Source organism: Crocodylus siamensis, chromosome 5 (assembly GCF_052110815.1).
Source record: "Crocodylus siamensis isolate JL-2025a chromosome 5, ASM5211081v1, whole genome shotgun sequence".
Classification (NCBI taxonomy): Eukaryota; Metazoa; Chordata; order Crocodylia; family Crocodylidae; genus Crocodylus; species Crocodylus siamensis.
Window position 1 is genome coordinate 205,111,418 of NC_143399.1, and position 23,827 is coordinate 205,135,244.

Genomic DNA, 23,827 nt, shown 5'->3' on the forward strand with positions numbered 1-23,827 from the left:
CATCTAGGGAGGAAAAATGTCCAGCACACCTACAGCCTAGGAAATGACCTGCTGGGTGGCACGGAAGTGGAAAGGGATCTTGGAGTCCTAGTAGACTCCAAGATGAACATGAGTCGGCAGTGTGACGAAACCATCAGAAAAGCCAATGGCACTTTATCGTGCATCAGCAGATGCATGACAAATAGGTCCAAGGAGGTGATGCTTCCCCTCTATCGGGCGCTGGTCAGACCGCAGCTGGAGTACTGCGTGCAATTCTGGGCGCCGCACTTCAAGAAGGATGCGGATAACCTGGAGAGGGTCCAGAGAAGGGCCACTCGTATGGTTAAGGGCCTGCAGGCCAAGCCCTATGAGGAGAGATTAGAGGAACTGGACCTTTTCAGCCTCCGCAAGAGAAGGTTGAGAGGCGACCTGGTGGCTGCCTATAAGTTCGTCAGGGGGGCACAGAAGGGAATTGGTGAGTATTTATTCACCAAGGCGCCCCCGGGGGTTACAAGAAATAATGGCCACAAGCTGGAGGAGAGCAGATTTAGATTAGATATTAGGAGGAACTTCTTCACAGTTCGAGTGGCCAAGGTCTGGAACGGGCTCCCAAGGGAGGTGGTGCTCTCCCCTACCCTGGGGGTATTCAAGAGAAGGTTGGATGTGTATCTAGCTGGGGTAATGTAGGCCCGGCACTCTTTCCTGCTTATGCAGGGGGTCGGACTTGATGATCTATTGAGGTCCCTTCCGACCCTAGCATCTATGAATCTATGAAAGAATGGAGGCTACAATAGACGTTACAAGTCAGGAAAATTTACAGCTGCATTTAGGACAGAGTCCTTCTGGCACAAGGAGCTACTTCTCAAGCTCCTGCTACAGCCCAGCAGCTGGAAGGAGGCTGCAGTGGAGGAGTTTGTCAGCACCCGTAATTCCCTTAATTAAGGGATGAAGAATGTTAGCACCTGTAACTCTCTGAATTAAGGGATGAAGAGTATATTTAGTCTCTCAGATGTGCTGGCACCTTGGACAGCATCACACGCAGCTACACCAGGCTGTTAACACCCCAGGTGGCACCCAGCGCCTGCCAGCTCCCCGAAATTCAGCCCTCTCCCTCCTGTGCTGCTCCAAACCCAAGCAGCATGAGGACCGAACCAGAGCTGAACAGAGAAGCATTCGGGAATCAAGTCGTGTACAACAATCGACGGAGACTGGGAGGCACCGCCGGTGCAGAGGGGCTACCTCGCCGACCCCATGGCTCTGCAAGGGCTGCCTTTGCACGAGGACCCTGGAGAAGAAGTCGGTGCCTTTAGTGTTCAACTCTGGATCAGCATGAAACAGCTGCATCTACCGCGAGGTACAAGAGCTCAGCCATGCTAGGAGGCGTTGTTAGCTATGCTTGTAAGGGAGTTGTCATGCTTTCCATCACCTCGGCTCCCTCCCCAAGCCCCGAGTCCTGGGGCGGAGGGGAAGGGGCTGGGGAGCGAGTGCGGCAGCAGCTCCTGGACAGCAATCAGTACTGACCGAGTCTTTGAAGAGTAACAACGTTAGGATGTTACATGAGACACCACCTTGCTTGGGAATTTCAGGGAAGGCAGCTGAGCAGGTCGCACATCTTTCAAACCCCCAACAGGACCTGGACTCGTAGGTGAATGCAGGGCACTGGTCCTGGGTAAACCAACTGGCCCCACCAACAGCTCGGCACGTGAAGAGCCGGACTAGGCTTGGGGAATCCAGACAGGTAGCTGCTCGCTCTGTGCAACCCCCAAGGCAGTCTGCATCTGTTGCTCAATGGCAGAGGTACCCAATCCCGCTGGCTGGAGTGCACAGGAGGATTAAGGTAACCTAACGCCATAATTAGAGAGAGGCAGTTAGCCCTGTTAGTCTGAAGTCAGCAGGAGGCAGGGCAGAGCACAGCCGCACCCTACAGAATACCTAATCCCAAGATGCATAAGCTTTCGTAAGAGACTGCTCACTTCCATGTACTTTGCTGTCCTTACGAGAGCTATGGATCTCCAAATTAGCTCATAAGGTGCAGCTCTGCTCTGCTTAATGCCACAGTGACCAAGTTCTCTGACAAGCCTGCAACATGCTGCAAGAGCTATCCAATCATTTGAGCAGAGCTAACTGCAGCAAAACAGGGTTTTGGTAAGGTGCTTTTAAAAAAAATTTAATAAGGGGAAACACAACAAGAAGCTTTTTGGAGACGGATACAGGAGAGCAAGTTGCAAATGCACTCGCACACGTACTGCACACAGCTTGTGGCCAGTGGCCTGTCATAAGCATCTCTGACATTTTCCTTGCTACGTGTGAAAGAGCAGCAGGAGCTGACCAGAGAAGGCCACATAGGGTCAAGACTCCCCCCTTCCAAAATCAGCAAAACAGCCTCCACGCCGGCGATCACACGCAGGTGGATGCGACAGACCACAGCCTGGACCCCCTGCTTCCCATATGGCAAATGAAATGGCAGACTCCTTAAGCACTCTTCCCACTGGATCCAGCAGTCTGCCCTCCGTCCTCGGTACGCACCATACAGGTGAGTAAGGCCCATAGCGCCAGAGCTGTAGATGTCCGCAGAGAGGAAACCGGGTTTCAGACGAATTCGGCTGGAAGGTGCCCAGCTTGGCCCAACCCCCCCAGCCGGAGTAGCAAGCAGACGGCAGGAGCAATGAAGCGTTCCTCAGCTTGGAGCACAGAGGACTTAAGCAGACACAGCATGAATTTACTGCCGCTGGCATCCGCGTGTCCGTTTTGGGCCAGCTCATTCATTAGAGATGAGAAGCAGGCAGCAAGGGCAAGGCCGAACACGGCAGGCAGCGTGAGAACACGCCACCACCGAGGGCTGCAGCCAGTCAGGGATCGAGGCTTAGAGACACAGCAAGCCATTAGCATTAGAAATGGGTCACGACTTAAGAGGATCCACTGCCAGTCAGAGGTAAGGGAAAGCTCCAGAGCATCCTTGGGTTCGACAGCCCCCTTTCTCCCACCCTCTGGGAGCTTGTGGCTCCGAACAGGTGAAAACGGCAGGAAGAAGTGAATCAAACGCCTCCTTCTCCCTTCTGCAAGGCAGCCTACGTGCCTCGCAGATCAATTTAACCAGCACGTGAGAGCTCGGCTGTACCTTCTCCCCATCCCCCAAGCCCCTGCTGCTCGCGGGTGCGGGAACGCACCTGGGCCTTGGAGCAAAGCCCGTGCGAGACCGCGAGCGCCGAGGTAAGCCGAGGTCAGTTGGTCAGTGCCAGGCGCCAGGATTCTCCGCTGAGTTGCATGAGACAGATGTGGGAACTGCCTTGCATCAAGAGGCTAAAAAGGTCACTGCACGCAAACGGCTGCAGAGAGCAGCTTGGATTACAGCGGTGGGAAGAACCAAAGAAATGCTGAGAGCGCGAGACGAACAGCCGGGGACAGTTTCCAATCCCGCCGGGAGAAGAGGGTGCGAGGCTGAGCCACTGACAAATAGCTGGGCTCTTCCCCTCCCTCACTCCACAGCCTGCTGTTCCTAGGGCTGCAGCTGCCGTTCCTCTGCTCCGTTTACCTGTTCCCCTCCACCATCTTGAGAGCAATGAGCCCTCCAGGAGCAGCCTGCAGCTCAGGGGCTGCCTTTGCCAATGCAGTTAATTCCCTGAAACCCAACACAGGGACACACAGGTGGTAACAGTCATGCTCAGGTTTCCTCTGCCATGCACAAACACGGGTAATTGTTTTTGGTCTATCCTGACATACCCCACGTTCCCGTGAAGCTCGGGACCTTTGCCATTGAGGGTAGGATACGCCCCTTTTTAGCAAAAGACCAATGGAAGGATCTACATGTGCAACCAAAGTCCAGATGAGTCTTGAAAAGGGGGAGAAGCCTCTGCCCCGAGTATTACGAGTCATGTTAGGCAATGGGGCAGCGCGTGCCAGCCATTCACTCTGGATAGCGGGGTGCAAATCTGGATTAGCTCACAAGTGAAACAAGCTGTGTGCATGCATGCCTTGCAGTCTGGCACACAGGTGGTGGTAGCTCACAGCCTGGGGCATGCAGGGAGTCTGGGCAGGTCAGGTCCGAAGGGCCTGTGCAGAGCCAACAAGGCATGTGGCTCAAGCCAGTGCATGCACTCTCGCGCTCTTCTTTTTTTAATGACTGGTCAGAAGTAGTCAGATCAGCACCACCACAGCCCTGACTAAGCATCCCGTGTCCGATACAAAGGCACACGTGCCTGATGCACCTGGACAAAGGTGGTCAGAGAAGCAGCAAACAAGGCTGCAGTTGTCGGAGGGGTGAAGGCACAGGAAACAACCTTGTGCCAAGGTAAGAAACAGGAGGAGGAGGAATGAAGTTGCGGGGGCCTTTGTCGGACAGGAAGTTTGTCTCAGAGGGGATGGAAAAGAGGGGAGCGACAAGCCAGGAAGAGGATTTTAGCAGCACTTTGAAGGGACCTGAGGGGATGCGACTGCAGGTGCCGAGCCCTGGGAGGAGATGCCAAAGCAAGATGGTCAGGGAGGATATGAGAGAGGATCCTGGAGACGGGATGCAGGAAGAAACACCAGGGGAGAGCACCTGGCTGGAGGCAGCAGAACCTGGTGCAGAAGCAGAGGTAAGCTGAGGCAGCACCAACAGCGGCTCTCAACCAGGCTGCCGCCACATTCAGAACGGCGACAGAGGGGTGCCCGGATCTTGGGAGGCTGAGAACCACTGGTTTAGGCCACGGCCGTGGGTTAGAGAGAACAAAGTCAAGGGCAAACTTCAGATACGAGCAATTCCACCGGCCTGGAAAAGGAGGAGGAGGGGACAGGCACCCAGCTGGAGACCGGCATTTGCCACGGAAGCAGAAGATTGTTGCCAACAGTGCTCATCTTGATACCAATCAGTGTCATGTATTTCTATCCTGATTAGCAAGCTGTGTTATTACTTGCATCTATTAGGCAATTATTATTGATAGATGAAAAAGAGAAACCTTCTGAGCTGCAGTGAAGCCCCGGCCTTGGCTGAATTAATGGAGTGTCACCCATGTTGTTAAAGACAATCTGCCTCAACTTTTACAAACCTTTGCTCTCCGAGACATTGCCCTTGTGAGCTGATTTCTTGAATTCGACTCCAGTGGTGTTCAGAAGACCACTGTGTCTGACTTAATGTTACAGTTAATTCTATAGATATTTGTTCCTTGCCAAATGAAGAATCGAGTTGTAGCACTGTTTCCCTACACGCTCCGCTGAGCTGAGGTTCCCAACACAGCCTGTAGAAGCAGCCTGCAGTTGAGGAGAAGGGTAGCTTTTTATCCCTTTGTATGCTGCCGCAGCAATACAGCTATTTTATTTCAGAAGTGGCTGAAGATGCTTGCAAAAAATAATCGTCCTCTCAACGTTATTATCAATTTCACAATACATCAGTGTTCATTTGTCAAACCCCACCAACCCCAAACAGGATTAAGCAAGTGGACTTCACTACTGTCAGTATGGCAGTATAGAAATGAAATACTCTTTCTATAGCGATCAGATGTTTTTTCACTTAAGGACGCAGCTTCAGTAAGACAGGGGCTAAAGCAGAAAATGTTGAAGTGTGACCTACATAAGGAAGACAGCTCAGGAATAGCAGGCATGTGAGGAGATAAAATGGAAAGGTTTGCTAAAATTGGTTTTATCCTGCTGAAAAATCCTCACACATTTGCAGGTTTTAGGTGTTGTCTGAAGTGTTGTTCTCCCTGGCTCTGCATGACACATGCGTGTATGTGTGTCACACTTGTAAATGAAGAGACGCTCAGGGGACTGCTCTGAAGTATTTACTAGATGTCCCATCTCCACTGAAAGAAGGCATTGGAGAGGCCCTGGAGTGGTAAACTGAAGTCAGCTGTCACTATTCTTTGAAGTGATGCAGGGAGGATGCGAGGCAGAAGCTTTGCAGTTCCAGATACTCCTAGTCACTGCTTGCAAGTTCCTTCCCAGTAGCAAAACCCTCTGCACAGCAGGCAGCACCAAGGGAGGGGAAATCAGATTCCTAGAGACAAGGGTTCAGAGAAGGGAAAGTACCGTCTTTATCTCAGTAAGGCAAGACCCACCCCCCCCAAAAATAAAAATCAGCATGGGGAAAAAGCCCCCTGTTTTATATTTGCACATGAAGCAGAGGAGGGAGCAAGGCAGCTGTTTGTGACTCTGACCCTAACCCCAGAGGAGGGGTGGGTGGGTGTATGTGGTGAGGGGGGGAGATTCAAGACAACCTCCCAATTCTGAGATTCTTTACCTGGAAAATGATAACAAATTTATACATTTTCCATATATAGAATCTAATGCCTGGGGGGCTGTTCTGTATTCAAGTAGATACGGTACCAGTGCTCCACTTGGAAGTTTCGTCCGTGCTGTCTGGGCAAGCGGAAGGGGATGCTTCTGCTGGAAATGACGCTCTCACCCAAGCCAACGTGAGATCCTGCACGAGTGGGGAGAGCAGGCACGTGGCTCTGGTCCGGAGGTCTCCAGGCCCGCTCCACTGTGAGACAATTTTGTGGTATCCACGAGACGCATTTCAGCCCCACTGCAAATCGCTTTCATTCAGTGACTGAAATTGTTACTGCTAAGCAATCTTCAGGATAAGGCCTTCCTTCAGCATGTGCTTCCAACATACGCTGCAACCAATGATCCCAGAGCCAAGCGCTGAGTGATTAGTGACGGTAACTCATTTAGCATCCACCTCGAAGGAAAGGCAGGGTTTCCACTGCACTCGCATAGTGCATCCGTCGCTTCCCTCTAGCGCAGCTCATTCACTTCTGATTATACTGGCATCACCCTGAAGTCGCACATACCAACCTGAATGCCAGGGTGTGCTATGCTGGAGCTGACAGATTGGGACCTCTAGCAGCGGCAGGCCCACCACCATTTTTCTACAACACCACACGTACAACTTCGCATTCCTTCCCAGGAAGTGGCAAATTGCTCATCTGCTGCACCAGTGAAGATGATCACTGAGCACAGCCCCACGGGCAGACTTTGAATATTTATGCATCTTAAATAATGTATATTTGGAAGGGGGTTGCAAGTGCAGAAACTCACTGGAGAGGTTCTGCTGACATCAGAGACAATACAATGCAACCGTCTTCTGGCATCCTTAGCAGAACCATTGACCCCTGGCTGTCTCATTTACTAGTCCAACTGTGCACCGCTTTTTGCATGGTCAGGTTTTCACTGGTGGAATGAGACAGCCTCCAGCCAACTAATGGAAGGGACCCAAACTTTCTACCTGTGATAGTTACTTAGAGTGAGATACCCACCTATATAAAATGTGCTTCTTCTACTGCTATGTAAGCAGCCTTCACCAGGCATTATTAAAATCACAGAAAAGGGACATAAATACCCTACTTCAAGACCAGCTTTATTGGTGGTTCTTCTATCAAAACAGGAATTAGCACACCCTACCTCTGTACCATGCCATCAAGAGGATGCAGAATATTAGTTCCCTATCCAGCTTCAGGATGCTAAAGAGTTCCTGTTTTCCTGTTTTCAAATATACTAGAAGTCTGTAATCACACACACTTCCTGGCTTGTCGTTGGTAAAATGAAGTGAAGAATTTTCCACCATGACTACTTTGCAGTCCTTTTGTGACTATTTTCTGCAAAATTCCTTCCATCATTAGTTTACTGGATGGAGTTCTCATTCACAACTGGTGAATGCTGGAGAACGATGGCCAAGGGCAGATTTAAAAATCCAAAATCTGGGTATCTGCACAGGAGAACTGGCTCTTGGACTTGCACTCAGCAAATCATGGAAATGAGATAACGTCATGTGAACTGCGTGTCATTAAGAACAGCTCGGTTGTTCAGTATCAGATATGTCCAATGGTAGGCTTGAGAGCAAGCTACAAGGAATGATTCACACAAGGAGCTCATTGAACAAATTTCAGCTGCTGCATCAGAAAATTGGTTCTGAACAATTTGCTAACAAAGAGAGGCAATATTTAAATAATGCATCATAAAATGATTCACCCAGTTCTCCGGGTAGCCTATGGGTGTGTCTGAGACTATCCCCATAACACATTTCTACTTCAAAAATGAAATGCCATTACTAGATTAAAAACAGTACCTTGAGGGAGTTTCTTCTGGTTTGCTCAAGACTGCTGCACTGCAGAATTGTTAAATACTTAATACTCACTTATTTCCTAGCACCCTTTATCCAAGCATCTCAACCCCTGCTAGGTGCTTAGCATAACTCTCCGCTCACAGACTGCACGGAGAGAATAAATGATGCGCCTGAAGATGGACCACCAGCAGCAGAGCTAAAAACAGGCCCTGTGAATCCTGGTGCTAACCACAGGCTGCAGCATCTTTCAAACGCAGAATCATTTTTCTATTCTACAATAATTTCCATTGCTGCTTTTCATTGTTTTACCGTTAATACACCTACTGCTGCTAAAAAACCCAAAACAGTAAGTTCAAGGAATGTCAGAAATTTTGCCTAAACCTTTAAAAAAGGGAAATGCATCTCCACAGAAGTCTTCTGAATCAGCCGTGCTGCCCAGGTCCTGTAGCACATCTTGGCACCACACAGTCCTTGGAAACCCTGGTAACGGTCTGGGCACTATGGAGGGCAAGTGAAAGCCAATCACATCCCAACACTTGAGCTACAAAAGACTGCAGAGCACAGGTCTGTAGAAGGAGAAACCCAAAGCCCCACAGATGAATGGACATATCCAAGGGCCACAACAAGTCAGTGGCAGAGCTGAGAAAAAATCCAAGTCTGGTTCCCAACTCCCTTCTCTTAAGGGGTTATTCAGACCCAGCTCGAAAATACGTGGAGATGGGGAGAGCCTCTCACTTGCAATTGGCTGGATGTCTCTCTCGGTGTGCGCCACCTGATCAGACAGCAGGGCACATTTGCTTCTCCATTTGGAAGTCACCCACCAGCCTCTTAGGGGAAGGTCTAGGTGGTGGATACAGTTATTCAAAGCACCTTTCCTGCACTGAGCCTGAGGGAAGGTTTCTCTCTGGGGTAGCTATTCTACTACCTCTACCTGGTGCTTCCAACATGCTGCTTCATTGCTTGGGCTTCTGCCGCTCTGGCACACCGGTAGAAAGCAGTTCCAGGGTACAAAGGCAGCCCCCAGGCTGTGGAGAACGGCTCTCCGTCATTTCCAAAAAACTAGGCATCTGAACTACAGACAGGGAGAGCATAAGCAGGACTCTGCTCTCTGCGAGAGACCAGCACTGGTAGCAACCTCCTGTTACAGGCTTAATTACTGCTCTGCTTGGAGCAGTCATACCCCCATGCATCTTTTGCACTTTGTGGACAAGCTACAACCAGGAAGGCTGCTACGGATAAAAGCTGTGCTCGGCTAATGACAGGAGAAAACCCAAGCTGCAATACGTGTTTTCTGAGCACCTGGATATAGCAATCACTTGGAAACCCTAGAGACTTGGGGTGGGGGAGCAGCTATGTGGGAACACCGCTTTGGGAGCAGGCTTCACCAGCCTGGCACTATTCTGGGCCATTTAGTATATATTTAAATTCAAATTCTGAGTGGGAGAGGAAAACAGGCACGAAGTGAATTGCTACTGTACATGTTGAAATTGCATTCAGACACCTCCTCTGGATGGATTATAGCAGCCTAAGGATTTTTGACTGGCTGGATTTTAGTTTCAAACCATGCAGTAATGTTTTAAGAAAAAAATGTGAGTTCTGATTTAGGACCTGGACAGGGGTCAGACTAGCACACCCCTGAGGTCCCTATGGAGGTCCCAGCATGTTCTGCAGACTCCTGCATTACACGCAACACCCAAGACAGCCTCTCGCAGCACAGTGCGACAGCCAACAAGATGACAATACTCACCCCGGTCCAGCGCTTCTCTTCAGGAGTTTTGTATTTTTAAGTGAATTTCATCCCGACATGACAGCTGCGGAGATGCTCTCAGCCCTGCAGGGGCCTGCACACGTTTCCAGAGCACGCCACAGTGGAGGTGGTATGTGGGCTGCAAGACGGCGTGCCAAATGACAGCAGAGAAGAAATATACTGGAGGCACTTTCCCTTGAACTGAGCTTGTTCAGCATCTCTCTCACAGGACTTTGATGGCAGGTGCTCTCAACTCTCAAACGGAGCTGATGTAAGGAACCGTGCCTGCTTCTCTGGTCTGAGATGATACAGGCCAAAACTAAGTTACTGTCACCTTTGGGGGAGAAACTGGAGCCAAAGGGAGGGCACAGGGTGATTGTTTTCTTGCATTTGCTGCCTGGTTGAATTTGTGCTTTCCTTTTCTCTTGGAGCCACAGTTAGTCTCTCTTCCTAGCTAGAGAGAAGCACCTAATTCCTCTTCAATTTCTACTCCTGTTTCAAAGGCAGGTTAGCACTTAAGAACTCCAAAAACCCCTTCTTTGCATTTCTAGACACCTCAGTACCATTCGGATACCTGGCTCTGCACTCTCAAAGAGGACAGAGCCCCTCCGAGTCCTGCTGCAATGAGAGGAACCAAAGGGCAGCAACCCTGAGGGAGCCAAGATCCTCTTGGGATGAGAGGCAGAGATGTACCGAACTTCCCACCCAGGGGCACCAGAATCCATGGGAAAAGTGTCAGGGAAGGACAGAGCTGTTCCCTTCCACAAGAGATTGCTCTGGGAGTTCAAAGAGATTTTTTGACTCGCTTCTGAAGCATCTTTGCAGTGGCCTCTCTCCGATTTCAGGATTGCTAGGTGGAGGTCCTGAACAAGGGGAATGCCACAGTGTCACTCCCTTCTACACCTTTTGGGAAGAGCTCAACTGATGCAACAATCTATTTCCTACAGACAGCGGCCCTGTTTTGAGCACGTTTAAGGGGGACACGTGTTAAGTTCAAGCCACATGCTCTGTCCTGCATTAGCACACAGATGTGCCTCCTGCCCAATACCAGCTGCAGTCTGGTACCAACACAGTACGCCCTGGGCTGTGTTAGCTGATGGGCAAGACTCTTTTTAGAAAGTTCTCACTATGGCTCTGAGGAAGAAAAAATGGACTTTGCTGTTGCAACTGCACTTAATGTAAGGTGAGTTCATATACAAGGGTCTTCCTTTGCTCTCCCAATCATCACACGGTTTTTGCTACATGTTCTCCAGGGCAGAAGGAGGCCTGCCCTGAGCCCCTCCCTACCAGCTCTCAAAAACGTTTACAAGTGAAACACAAGTTTGATGGCTGCTCCTTCACAGAGGAGATGACCAATGTCGCTGAGAGGTAAAAGATTTTTAGCTAATGGACCCTCTTTCATTCCCCCTGCAGCTATGTGACCTGGAGCAAAAACTGTCGTGACTTCAAAGGGATTTAAAAGGATGCTGGATCCACTGGAACAGCAGTTTTCAACCTGTGGTCTGTGGACCCCTGGGGGTCTGCAGACGATGTCTAAGGGGTCCACAAAAGATGACTAAGATCAATCAAAAGTAAGTGAATACAAACATTTACAAGTCAAAGAGGTCTGCAAATAAAAAAAGGCTGAAAATCACTGGACTACACAACGGACAACACAGACAAATGCCCTGCAACTGGGCCCTGGCATAACTGGGGAATACGAAGTGTGCTAGAAGCAGCAACATGCACTCAAAAGGAAGTGAAGCACAGCTGGTAGTTTGTCATAAAAGCCCTGAAGCATTCACCTGGGGCTCCCTTTGGGATGGAGATCCATTGAGAAGGCCCCACACTAGCCTCAGGCTGACACCCTCCTTCAAGTGCAATCTGGCTGTGGGAAGGCTGGAAGCCAGGGTTATTTTCTTCTTCTGTTAATAAATGTTTTACAGACCTTCAAATCACCCTGTTCTGAACCATCTCTTCACCAGCCTACTCCAAGCACTCAAGGGCTGCTTCACTTAGCATTTTATTCACGGTCTGTTGGATCCACAGCTAGACTTTTTATTCCTTACTAAGGGAGAAAGAGGACAAAAGTGAAGTCTGTTAATTATGCTGTTGGGAACCACAACGAAGTCCATGAAATTAAAACCATGCAGCCAAAGCAGCAGCTACAAGTGGGCTGTTGCACCAGTATGCCTCCTCTCCTGTGCCACTCAGGCCCCCTGCTCTCTTCCATTTGGAGATGCTCCAATAACATGACACCTGAGATATCTCAGTCACTGAGAAACTCTTCCAGGCGTTCTCCAGTGAGGCTGAATGGGGTCAATGCCTTGCAGAAGCTGGACTGGCAAGACAGCCCTTACTTGCCCACTTTCCAGTGAAGGAACCTGCCCCTCTGCTTTACAAAGGCCTCTCTACATCACTCTGGGTGCGGGGAGGACTTGCCTGCATCACAGACCAGTTCCAGACAGGGGCAAAGCACTTTTTTGCAAAAGCTGCTTTCAAGTTTGGCATGGGGCAAAGAACTGGACTGATGGCCCCAAAGCCAGAGGTTCCTCACCTACTCGCTTTCCCAGGCTGCCTCCTGGCAGCATGCCTCAGCCCTTTCCAGGACAGACTTCTTTCCCACGTCAGGGGAATTCTGCCCTTGGTCTTTGGCACCTCCGCAGAGCTTGCTCACGCGAGTCCTACCCAACATCTACAACAGGGAAGCAAATCTGCACTGTGGCCAGATGCCCAATAATGATTTTGTTAAGCTCATTAATTCATTTTAGATAGGCCACAAGGACTGCAATTATTCAGTAATAAAATTCTGTTTGCTGCTGATGGAAATAAAAACTTCTCTCGATTCCATTACTAATCCCCTGAGGCGTGCAGCCACAAGTTAATGCATCTCTCCAGAAGAAAATGTATACACAAGAGAAAGAGGGGAAGGGGAAGGAGATGGGAGTGGGAGGAAGGACCTACATCATAAGTACTTGTGTGGACCATTTTTGCAGCCAAATGGTGCACTGGAAAGATCCCAAACATTGAACTGAACTGACAGCCTGGCTGTAGCAGAGACAAAACCTCAAGGGAATCAGAGTCCTCTCTGCACACAGGAACCAGAAATTATTTCATGTGCACAAGAGTCCACCTGTCATAAAAAGTAATAACTCCTGCCAAAGACAACAGGCAGTGGACTAAGCATGAAATCAGCCATCAGGAATGCCCTATTTCTAAATGGCCTGGCTTTGCTACTGACCTGCTGCCTAAAGCAAGCCACTTAGCGACAGACTGTCCCGCTTGAGCCAGTCTTCTGCTATTGTTGGCAATCACGTCACTCAAACCCTCTCCTAGATTTATCAAGGCCCTCTTCAACCAGTTTGGTTTCTTCCGCCACTACTCCCATTGGGAGGAAGGCCATTCCAGATCCTCCCTCTGCTGACAGGTAAATGCTTCCTAATTTCCAGCTGGAGTTTATCAAGGTCAATATGTACCACCCACTTGCTCATGCCAGCACTGCTCTACACTACAGCTTAAATGGTCATTCTTCCTCCCAAGTCTTTCCTCACACGGTGCTGCCACAGAAGATGACCGTTATCACTTCTCAGCCTTCTGTTTGCTAGGTCCAGCAAGTCCCCTCGCCTAGGCTAGGCTCCCCTGCTCCTGGACCACACAACAGCCCTTCGAGGCTCCTTCATTTGAACGGAGCGGTTCTGAGCAAGGCTGGCCAGCGCTGTGCAGTGTTCCCCAGGAAGTCTTGCTAGCACCTTGTAAAATGGCATGACCTGTTTCCTGTCTCTGCTGCATGACCTTGCACTGTGAACCCTTATATTTCATACCATTTCTACTATTCCAGTTCTCAAAGTATCTGGCTTTTTCTGTACAAAATGCCAATCTTCTGTGGCAATGCCTCTCTGCTCTGTTGTCGGCATGTTTCACTAGCGCTATCCTACTGTGAAAGAGGAGGTATAGGGCCACCCCTTGAGAGCGCTGCTAATAACGCCCCCGGCCCAAGAGTTCCTCTTTCAGCACCACCCCTTGCTGACTTCCCTCTACCTACTTGACTCTTGTCTGGACTTCCCTGGTCTACAAGACTGGGACATAGTTCTTGCATCTTGAGGGAGACAAAGCGTAAATCCTCTTTAAGGCTTACTTATCTAACTACTCCATGATCAAAGAAAAGTCTTTATGAGGCTGCAGATGTGACGGGGTTCAGAGGACTTCTCCCTGTTCCTCTAGAAGTTCACCGGGGATGAGTGAGTCCAGCACCTCTTCTTTCCCCAGGAAGGGAAGGCTCTCCCATACACTCATGTCATGGGACATGTCATTGGAATTGAAAAAGTAATTGAAATGTGCTGGCTCTGTCAGGGCATTCACATTTCAGTTACTTTAATAATGGCTCAAACCCATAAGCTTACTGTGATTCATGTGGAGGCGAAACTCTTGCTGGGAAATAATTCTTTGATCCCAACTTCCTTCAAATCTCCAATGAAAGTACTGGAAACAAGGCTCCTCCATTTTTGTCTCCATTTGTCCTCTCTCTAAAGCAACTGGGTTTCACCAGTGTTTTAAAAGTTTTCTGCATTGAAAAGTTGGGTCTGGAAAGTCTGCTGGACTTACCGATTGGGAATTCCTGATGAAGGCAAATGGATCAGTCTATGGCGACTGGCCCGCCCAGGAAACTTGATGCTTTTCCCCCACAAAAGGGTAGGTTTCCTTAACAGAGATGTAGCAGAATTAAAGTTTAGACAGGAAGTCCCTTGCAACAGCCACAGAAAGAGGGCCCCCTATGCTGGGACTAGGCCATTCATCCTGATGGCAGCCAATCTGAAACAGCTGAACTATATCATCCAAGCCGTTAGCTCTTATCTAAAGGCCTGCTGGCAGTTTTGTGCCAAGTTCTCTGGCAGACTAGGGAAAAAAAATCTCATCTGTGTGGATTTTACCTATATATTTAGCGACTTATCTAGAAAGAGGACGGCTGAGAAAAGAGAGGCTTAGCTCAGAAACAGTAAGCACAAAGTCTCTTCCAGGTGTGCCCTCAGTTTGTCTGCTCACTGGAGGGCCCGTCATCTAAAAAGGATGCCAAAGCCCCTCCAAACAACACGCAGATGCTGCTTTGGCCACCCTAGAAACGCGACGGTCTTCCTAGTGGAAAGCAGAACAGCAACAGACAGACTTAGACTGTCAGCTTCTCTCAGGAGGGATTATATTTTCCTGTGAGCACGGTGCCCAGCAGAAAAGGCAGGCATTCTCACTACAAATGGAGGAAAGCTGTGTCCCACTGCAGTGGAAAAGGGAGATGGGGAGTGGTGTGGAATTAATCAATCTGGAGCTCTTCCCAGCCAGCAGGGTTACTAACCTAACTCCACGTTGCCAAGGAACTTTAATAAGCAGAGGTATTCAGGTTCCCTCCGTTTCAAGTCCTGCCGCAAAGGGATCACTCTCGACAGCACACATTCAGATGGCTGAATGCTGGCTTCAAGCATCTTTAAGAAAAACTAAGAATCAGAGGAGGAATGTGTTTGAGACGAGGGCTGTCATTATACACATGCAACAAAAGAGATGGGAGTGCAGATTTAACTCTTAAGTTTTTAGCAGAGCATCTGTAGGATGCGACTCACTGTATTTGTTGCCAAGGTTGCTTCGTTTTAAGAGCTCTCCCAGCAGATACTCACACTGCTGGGATGCAGAGAAAAGGGATATCAAGCAGCGAGTGGCCTCCCCTGCCTGTTTTGCCATGTGGACGGTCAGGTCAATTTGGGAGTCTCTGGCTCAGGAGCCCCTTCCTCTCGCACATGGAAAATCCTTGCCCTGAGGATACCAAACTCCTCATGCTGAAGGCCGCAGTGAATTTGCCCCATTTTCAAGTACAAAAACTACCCCTAGTCATCTCAGCTGGAAGCTGGAGAGTTTTGCCACTTGAAATGAGGGCAACTTCCTTGGTCTTCGCAAGAGGTTTTCCTCTCAAACTTTCTGAACCTCATGCAAGATTTTGAGGTAGCCCAAGGTGACTTCCGCTTCCCGCAGAAGACTACAGAAGCCGAGTGAAAGAGGACGAGAGGAAAGAAAAGTTGCTTAGGCCCCTGAACTCTTCCAAGAGATTGTTTGCTGGAGAACTCCAAATTCTTACCCCGAATAAATACTGTGACATGGGAACTGCTGGACTGCTTCAGTCCTGTTTCTGATCTCAGCACTGCAGCATGGGAACTGCTGCCCAGCTTCAGAGGAAGGTATAAGAAGTCAGGTGTGATGATCTGCTCACCATGTTAAATCTCATCCAGACTGAAGACCTTGTGTAAAATGTAGATGTGATCCTTCATCCTTTTTAGCACCTTCCCATGCTGAAACATCTGCTCCGAGGAGATCTTTGCACCCAGCCATGAAGCCTATCCCAAAAGGGACTAGCACTGCACCTACTGTTCCAGATGAGACCTCGCTGCTGGCATGGATAACCTCATGATGTTATCAGTATTACCTGGCACAAGCTAACCTTTTAGCATTTCACAGCTTCCTCTCTACTGGGCACCGCTTTGCATTTCATTCGCCGTTGTGCTGATTCCCTTACCCAGTCTGGGCCTTTCTGAAGTGTTTGTTGGTCCTGTCCAAACTACAAGATGCCACATTGCCTTCTCTCTAACATCAGACTAAGAGTTAAGTACCTCTGCTCATGGATGCCACCATGCTCAGCTGAATGAAGCGGACTGCAATCAGTCTACACAAACTTGCTCCGTTATACTTGAGTATCTTCTTCCCGACCAGATGCAGGCAGATGAAGCTCACACCCAAGGACTCCAAGTGACTGATCTGCTTCATTCAACGCATCACACAGCCTATGGCGGTGGTTCTCAACCTTTTTGAAACTTGAAGCACCCCTCGGGAAAAATGCCAGAGTAGTTTTTGCTGCTTCTTTTTTTTCTTTTTTTTGACTACAGAGAAATACCAGAACAATTCTTCCATTACAAGAAACTCAGAAAGACCGCCACAAGGCAGAATGGTTATAACAGTATGGCTCCCTAGTTGAAACTTCTGGGTTTATCCTGTGAATCCTGTTTGCACACCCAACAGTGCTGTGTGGCACCCCTAAAAGGATCTCAATTTAAGGAGGAATTTCTTTACTGTCCGAGCCCCCAAGGTCTGGAGCAGTCTGCCAGCGGAGGTGGTTCAAGCACCTACATTGAACACCTTCAAGAGTAAATTGGATGCTTATCTTGCTGGGATCCTATGACCCCAGCTGACTTCCTGCCCTTCGGGCAGGGGGCTGGATCGATGATCTTCTGAGGTCCCTTCCAGCCCGAATGTCTATGAAATATCAAGGCACCCCAGTGATGCTCATTGAGAATCACTGGCCTATTCTGACAAGCTGTGCTTCACTCTCTCCCTAGTAAGCGCTCCACACAGCAAATGGGAACAGATCAGCACCAGACTTGCAGCCAGCACACAGAACCACCCAAAGATCTCTGCATTCAGCCCTGAAACCCATCCCAAAAACCTCCACTCTTTCAAAGGAGTTGAAGGAAGCAAAAACTCTCCAAACAAATGCTCCAAGGATCACCCTACAATCCAGTTATGTCATCAACCTACCCAGCCACACTCAGCTCTGCTGAAGTATCTGTACCGCCGTGCAGTTTTCTCTTCTACCCCACTGCACAACTGAGTAAGGTGGAGCTGTATGAGGACCTTCAGGCTTTTTTCCACCACTTAAAACCAAAGGAATATTTCCACGACAAGGAGTCATACAACAATCAACCCGCCACGTACCCATACACAAGAGGAAGGACACCTCCTGGACTCCACCTGAGGGTTGAAGTCCCACTCTGGACCTGTACATTAATGTTTTCTGCCTAGATTGCCAAAAAACAACAATGCATATGTTACAACCTCAGTCTTCTGGAACAGAGCCATACTTGGATTTAAAACAGCCCTAATATTATCATATAACAGGCTACTAAAGTACACTGTTGTCATGCACAGAACAGCAGACACAAAGAGCTGAGGTTTCCAACATGGAGGTTTGCAAACTCCTGACCAAAGACCCCACAGAACAAAACCAGAGGGAACCGAGATGGCTCTTAAAGACTAAACACAGGAGAGGATTGATACTTTCACCTCCCGGGAACCCAGACCAAGCACCTTTTACTTATTAACCCAAGATCCACATACCTGGCAAGCTGTGGTCTCTGGCACTGGCACCATCACAGAGGGAGTTTCTGATTGTGTTGGTGTTACCCTATTCTCATATACCACTGGAGCTGTCTGCTACTTGAAGGATACCACCAATTTCTTATGGAAACTAGGCTTCAGTGGCAAGCTTCCAGCAAACCAAGTACTAGTTACCTTGGATGTCAAATCTTTGCACACCAACAGCCCCCAAGAGGATGGATTACAGGCCATAAGAAACATTATCCCAGATGCTGCTGCTTGTTTCTATTGTGCACTCCCGTTCCATCTTCACACACAATTTTCTGATTTGCAGAATCCCTAACACCTACAAATGAACGGTACTATCATGAGCACACGCATGGTGCCCCAATAGGCCAAACCTTGAACTTTTGTCGCCTCTGCAAGTGGCCTCTCCCTGCCGGCCATACCTGAGTTACACTGATGGCATCATCGTATGGACACATGGGAAGGAATCTCCAAAGAAATTCCACCTGGACTTTAACAGCTTCCACCCTCCACCACACTGGCTCCAGGATGCTCCGTTGAGCAAACTCATTTCTTGGACACCACTATGAAAGTTTGCAAGGGCTAAGTCATCATCACACTGCATCAGAAACCAAGTGACCGCTACAACTACCTCCAGACCACCAGCTTCCACCCTAAGCACACAACTAGAGCCAAGCTCTACACTACAGTTGTATCTGCTCTGATCAGGATGCATGCTGTAAAGATCTGAAGTGGGGATTCCTACACTTACAATACAATCCCCAAACTGTAGCTACTCAAATCAGAGCCAGACTTCGACCCTGCTCTGACCTGCTACAATACCAGCACTGGGACACGGCAGTACAAACCCATGTGTTGAAACCTACAGCTCCTTGCTTGAACATCTTGGACAAACCATTCATGACCTCCAGCCTGTCCTGAAAAGTGACAACTATCTCTAAGTCAGTCTTAGGTACAAGCCTATCCTGGCTTATAGGCAGCCCCTGCAACCTAAAAATAGCATCTCTCCAGCAATAGACTGCTTAATTTCTATTCTCATCAAGCCATAAGGCAATGCAATGCCTCCTCATCAACACAGACCACATCCATCACTAGACCAAACACCACTACAACATCTGAGATCCATTCACCTGCTCCTCTACCAACATCACACCTGCCATCACCTGCTTCCAGTGTCCCCCCGCAGTTCACCTTGGATAGACAGGCCAATCCCCATGTGAAAAAAAAAAGGAATGGACACAAATTTGACTTCAATTCTAAAAAGACACAGAAGACACTTCAACCTCTCTGGACACCTCATCACTGATCTCTCTCAGAGTAGCTGCTCTTAAAACTGTCAAAACCAAACTCGAACGTGAGACTGCATAACAAGAAATTATCTATGGACTAAGGCGCATTAAGAAGGGTCTCAACAGGGACTATGGATTCTTACCCCATTACCTTATCTACGCTTTATAACCCTTCTTTGCCTCTGTGGGTTAACTGCTTTGTTTCTTCCTTTTAAAGTCTTCAACCCACCTTTGCCCCTCTCAGCACTGCCCCCTTCTTTGCTTCCCCTTTCCCTATCCACTGCATCTAAAGGACTTTATTTCTTTCTATTCACACCCTGCACTCCACAAGACCCTTCAAAGCATCTGGCTCTGCTTGGGATCAGACCAATTGTCTGATTTGGGGTCAGTAAGGAATTTTACCCCATGGTCTGACTGGTATGGACAAGGGGTGGGGGGTTCCTTCCTCTGAAGCAAGGGGTATGGACCCCTTCCTTGGATCTCTTGAGCATTTTTTCTTCATTTATTTTTAACAGCCTTGGGCGCAGAAGGAAGATCTAGGTTTCATGGTTGTGTCAGGGTTGACTGTGTAGTTTTGCCAATAGATTAGACAATGGATTTGTGCAGGATGGTCTGGACAGGGACTGACCTAGACGTGACCCGTGGAGGTCTCTTCCATCCCACTTCTCTGATTAGGGAAGCTATGCTTCTCTGCACAATTTAGCCTAAGAGGTGCCACATTGCCCTGGCTTCTCCCTACAACATGCTTTCACTTGCATTTTGCCACTTCACTGTTTTCCCAGAGCACGTACTTAATACAGGATCTCACATGTGATCCCCGCAGCACACCTTTTACCAGACCAAATATCAACTAATTCCACTCTCTGCTTTCCGTCTCCAAGCTAGTTACTGGCTCTCGACAACATCCACATCTCATCCCATAACTAACTCTTCCATAGCCTCTTGTGGGGGACCGTCTCAATGGCTTTTTGAATGCCTAAATAAATCTACCAGCTCTCCTTTATCAACTACTCTATAGACATGATCAAAAAAACCCCCACAGGACATTAGTAAGGATTTCTTTCCTTTGCAAAAGCTGCTTGTTAGACCATCACATCATTACCTTCCATGTGGTGCTACTCTGTTTTTAATCATCACTTCAGCTCATTTGGCAGGTACAAATGCAGGACTTCCATATCTTTAATCCCGCAGATCACCCACAGCACTTTTCAAAACCCTAAGAACAATGATGCTTGCTACCCTACAGCCCTCTGGAAAAGCGGTTAGTTATAATGAGATGCTGAATCTCTTGCTAGCGGGTCAGTGACTTCATTCCTAGGCTCCACCACAACTTCTGGATGGACCAGCTGGGATGAGGAACTAACTGAATGTTAAATTACCAATATGCACCTTTTCTGATATCTCAGCCTCTGAAAATGTCTTATCTTTATCCTCAGAAAAGAATCAGTCCAAAGGCAAGAATCTCCTCAGCACTGACGAACAAAGCAATGAAATCATTCACCACCTTGGCAACATTTATCTTCATCATTTTTCCCTTTTACCCATGATGTTAATCCACTGATTCTTTCTGGCTTTCTACTCCTGATATTAGCAATCTGCCCCCCATATTTACCTATTTGCTTTTCGAACTCCACAGTGGCACCTGAGTTGCCATCTTTCCTGTTGCCCACAGAAAATTTTTGGTGTTTACTGGTTTCCTGTGGGTTAGATTTCTCTATCTGAAGAGCTCTAACAGCCTTTCATACTTAAGACTCTGCTACCCCATCCCAAACACTATAGTATCACTGTAATGGAGCATGGTCTGGCCCATTATTGCAGAATACAGTACCACATTTTGTAAGTGTGATTCAGAAGTCTTTTTTTTTTTTTTTGAATTGGCTGGATTTTTTTTCCATTGCAAAGTAACAGGTACATGGTACTCTCCGATTTTTCCTAATGGACATCTTACTTCTCCAGAGGATTGGGATGAAAAAGCTAGGAGAGCAGTTGGGGAGCAGCACTGGGCTCCAGACAGGGGAGGATGCTTCTGTTCTACTGCATGAAAGAAGTCATGCATCACTTGGATCATTGCAGCTGATCTCACAAAGGAGTCACTTTAACTGCTGCAAGAGAAGACCAGAAGCAGGACAGCTGCGGCAGGAGTCTGATGGACTATTCTGTTACTGAAGATCAGTCTCTGCTACGGACACTGTGATGCTCCTGACATCGGCGCTAACGTGGACTCCTACCTCCTCTCCTCGTATCCAGCCTCACCGAGTCTAGTCACTTCACTCTTAAAACTGTTCCAAAATCTGCTCTTTCCTTCAGTGCTTCACTCTCATTCACACTTCATCCACTACAACTTCCATCACCGTCCATGCTCTCACCCTGTTCACTAACTCTCCCTCTATTATAACTCTTCATTCTCATATCTGAACACGGGATGCCTAACAACAGGCTCCCTTCCAGCTGTTTTGACCCTATCACGGACACCCATGGCCCATAACCTCAGATTTCAAGGTCTTTGAAGGGGACCTGCAAAGGATGCAAATCCCCTAATTTGCTTGTTTATGATGTATAAAAACTGCTTGGGAATTTGCTCCTTCTATTGAGGGGTGTTCTTTTATCCCACCCTTTTTCTAGTTTTGGCGATGGATTTTTTGGGGCATCTGAGAGAAGGTGAGGGAACCAATGGAGTCTCCCAACTGCTCTTTTAGGCACCAGAGTTTAAATGGCTGACTAGAAAGTCCTCACCAAATCCTCACAAAAAACTTGCAAATCCTCAGCAGTAGCTGCCTACAAACCAGAACAACCCCCAGGAAATTCAACTGGTAGAAGCTTGCCTTAACCCCACTGCAAGGAAGCAAAGTAGCAAGAGGCACAGCTCTTGCTGCCTCGCATTTCATCCCTGCTGGCCCTCTGCCTGCCTTGTCCCATTGCTCCTGCTAGCTGTGATGCCTGCTTCGGCTTTCATGAGTTTCCTTCTGCTCCTTCCTGTCCTTAAACAGTACTCTCTTCCCGTGCATGAGGTATCCCTCCTCTGCTCTTTCCAAATCCCCTGCCCCTGGAATTTGCACTCGTGCTACCCACTCCTTTCCTCTCACTCTGCTTTGGTCTCTTGTGCATCTGAGCTGCTTATTTTAGCACCCTCTTCCCTCTGCTTCTAGTTCCCCTTCTTTCTCCCCATTCTCTTTGTGTTCTGCCTAATGCAGACTGCAGGATCTCTCCCCGCCAGGGACTCTCTTCTCCATCTTTATATAGTAGCAAAATGTTAGCTATTCGTTATGAATAATCTAGGCCAGCAATACATTTGCATTTACAGCACTTACAACCCACCCACCAACATTTTGGTGGCAGGAGTGAGGGATGCTACACTGAAAACAAGGGTAGAATAATGTATTCATTTTTAGAGCACTTTTCCTGGAACCTGGAAAATGTTCAGAGCTGCTATTCCCATGTTGACGTGGGCTGGCTTTGCCCTGGAGTATCTCCAGATTGGTATGGGGATGACAATGATGAAAAGTGGCCTTCCATAAGAAGAGCTGGAAAGAAGCATCGCTGAACCAGTGAGTAACAGGGATACTGGGGAGATGCCAGGTTTCACTCGCATATCCTAACATAAGCAAGAAGCAACCCAAGAAAAAGAAACAAAAATGTTTTGATTGCCTGATTCTAGGCTTGTCGACAAAGGCAGGCTGCAGCTATAGCAAGGTTGAGGAGAGTGACCAAATGAAGCTGTGTAGGGGAATTGCGCGAACCATTCTGGCCTCAAACTGCCTTCCCGCTTTGTCAGAGGCACCTGTTATACTGTAAGCACCACGCTACATGAATCCACATGCAACTCTCTGTGCAACTTAACACAGCGCTACCTCTCTTCTTTCCCAGCTGAAGTCCATCACAAAGGGTGCAGACAGACCTGTCACACTGATCTCTTACCTGGCTGCGGTGGGTGAGGAGGGGGCATCTGGTGATGCATCATGGGGTACGGAGGGGGCTGCTGATGGGGCAGCAAGCCCGGATGTGTGGGCGCCCCGAGTGGGTTCATGCCCGGCCCACTGGAGTGCTGGTGCGACTGCTGGGCGTTCTGACTGTGCTGCTGCTCCATTTGCTGGCGGGCCCGTAATTCAGCGTATTTCAGCTGCTCCATGTGGAAGTTCTGGCGCTCCGTCAGCAGTTGCTGCCTCTGCTGTTCTAGCTACAGTCAAGCCAGGGGAGACGGGGGACGAGGGAAGAAAGAGAGAACACAGCTAAGTTACAGAAGGTGCAGGAAGGTCACGTCCTCCAGAAAGTCTTATAACCAGATGGGAACACCTGTTCAGCTCAGTGCTGCTCCCTAATCAGCGATAGCCCATGCTATTAACAAGGGGTGTTGCCCGGTGCTACTTGCCATAGGTAAAATTTACTGTGGTGCTTTTGGCCTCGGCAATGCCACTACAGCAGTCTACAAGAGAAACGGTATGAATGGCCGACCTGCACTCATTTCCAAACCTTCACTGGCATCCAGTCACCTTCTTGCACCATGTTCAAGAAAGTCACCGCGTCCTAACCACATACAACCTGAGGAATCCCCCGTGGAAATCCTCCACGATCAAGTTCTGCCCCCGCAACACAAACTACAGGCCCCAATTTCCAGAGTAAGAGCTGCACGTCGCCACGACCCAC

General features: G+C 48.6%; 1 protein-coding gene across 2 annotated transcripts in view; it reads right to left on the minus strand.

Moving 5' to 3' along the window:
• Positions 1–23,827, minus strand: part of SMARCC1 (SWI/SNF related BAF chromatin remodeling complex subunit C1) — a 139,963-nt gene that overhangs the window by 5,225 nt on the left and 110,911 nt on the right. For both annotated transcript variants that reach the window (XM_090048004.1, XM_090048003.1), the window contains exon 26: positions 23,102–23,360. In XM_090048004.1, the coding sequence (XP_089904130.1) occupies positions 23,102–23,360 (259 nt within the window). The remainder of the gene's footprint in view (positions 1–23,101; positions 23,361–23,827) is intronic.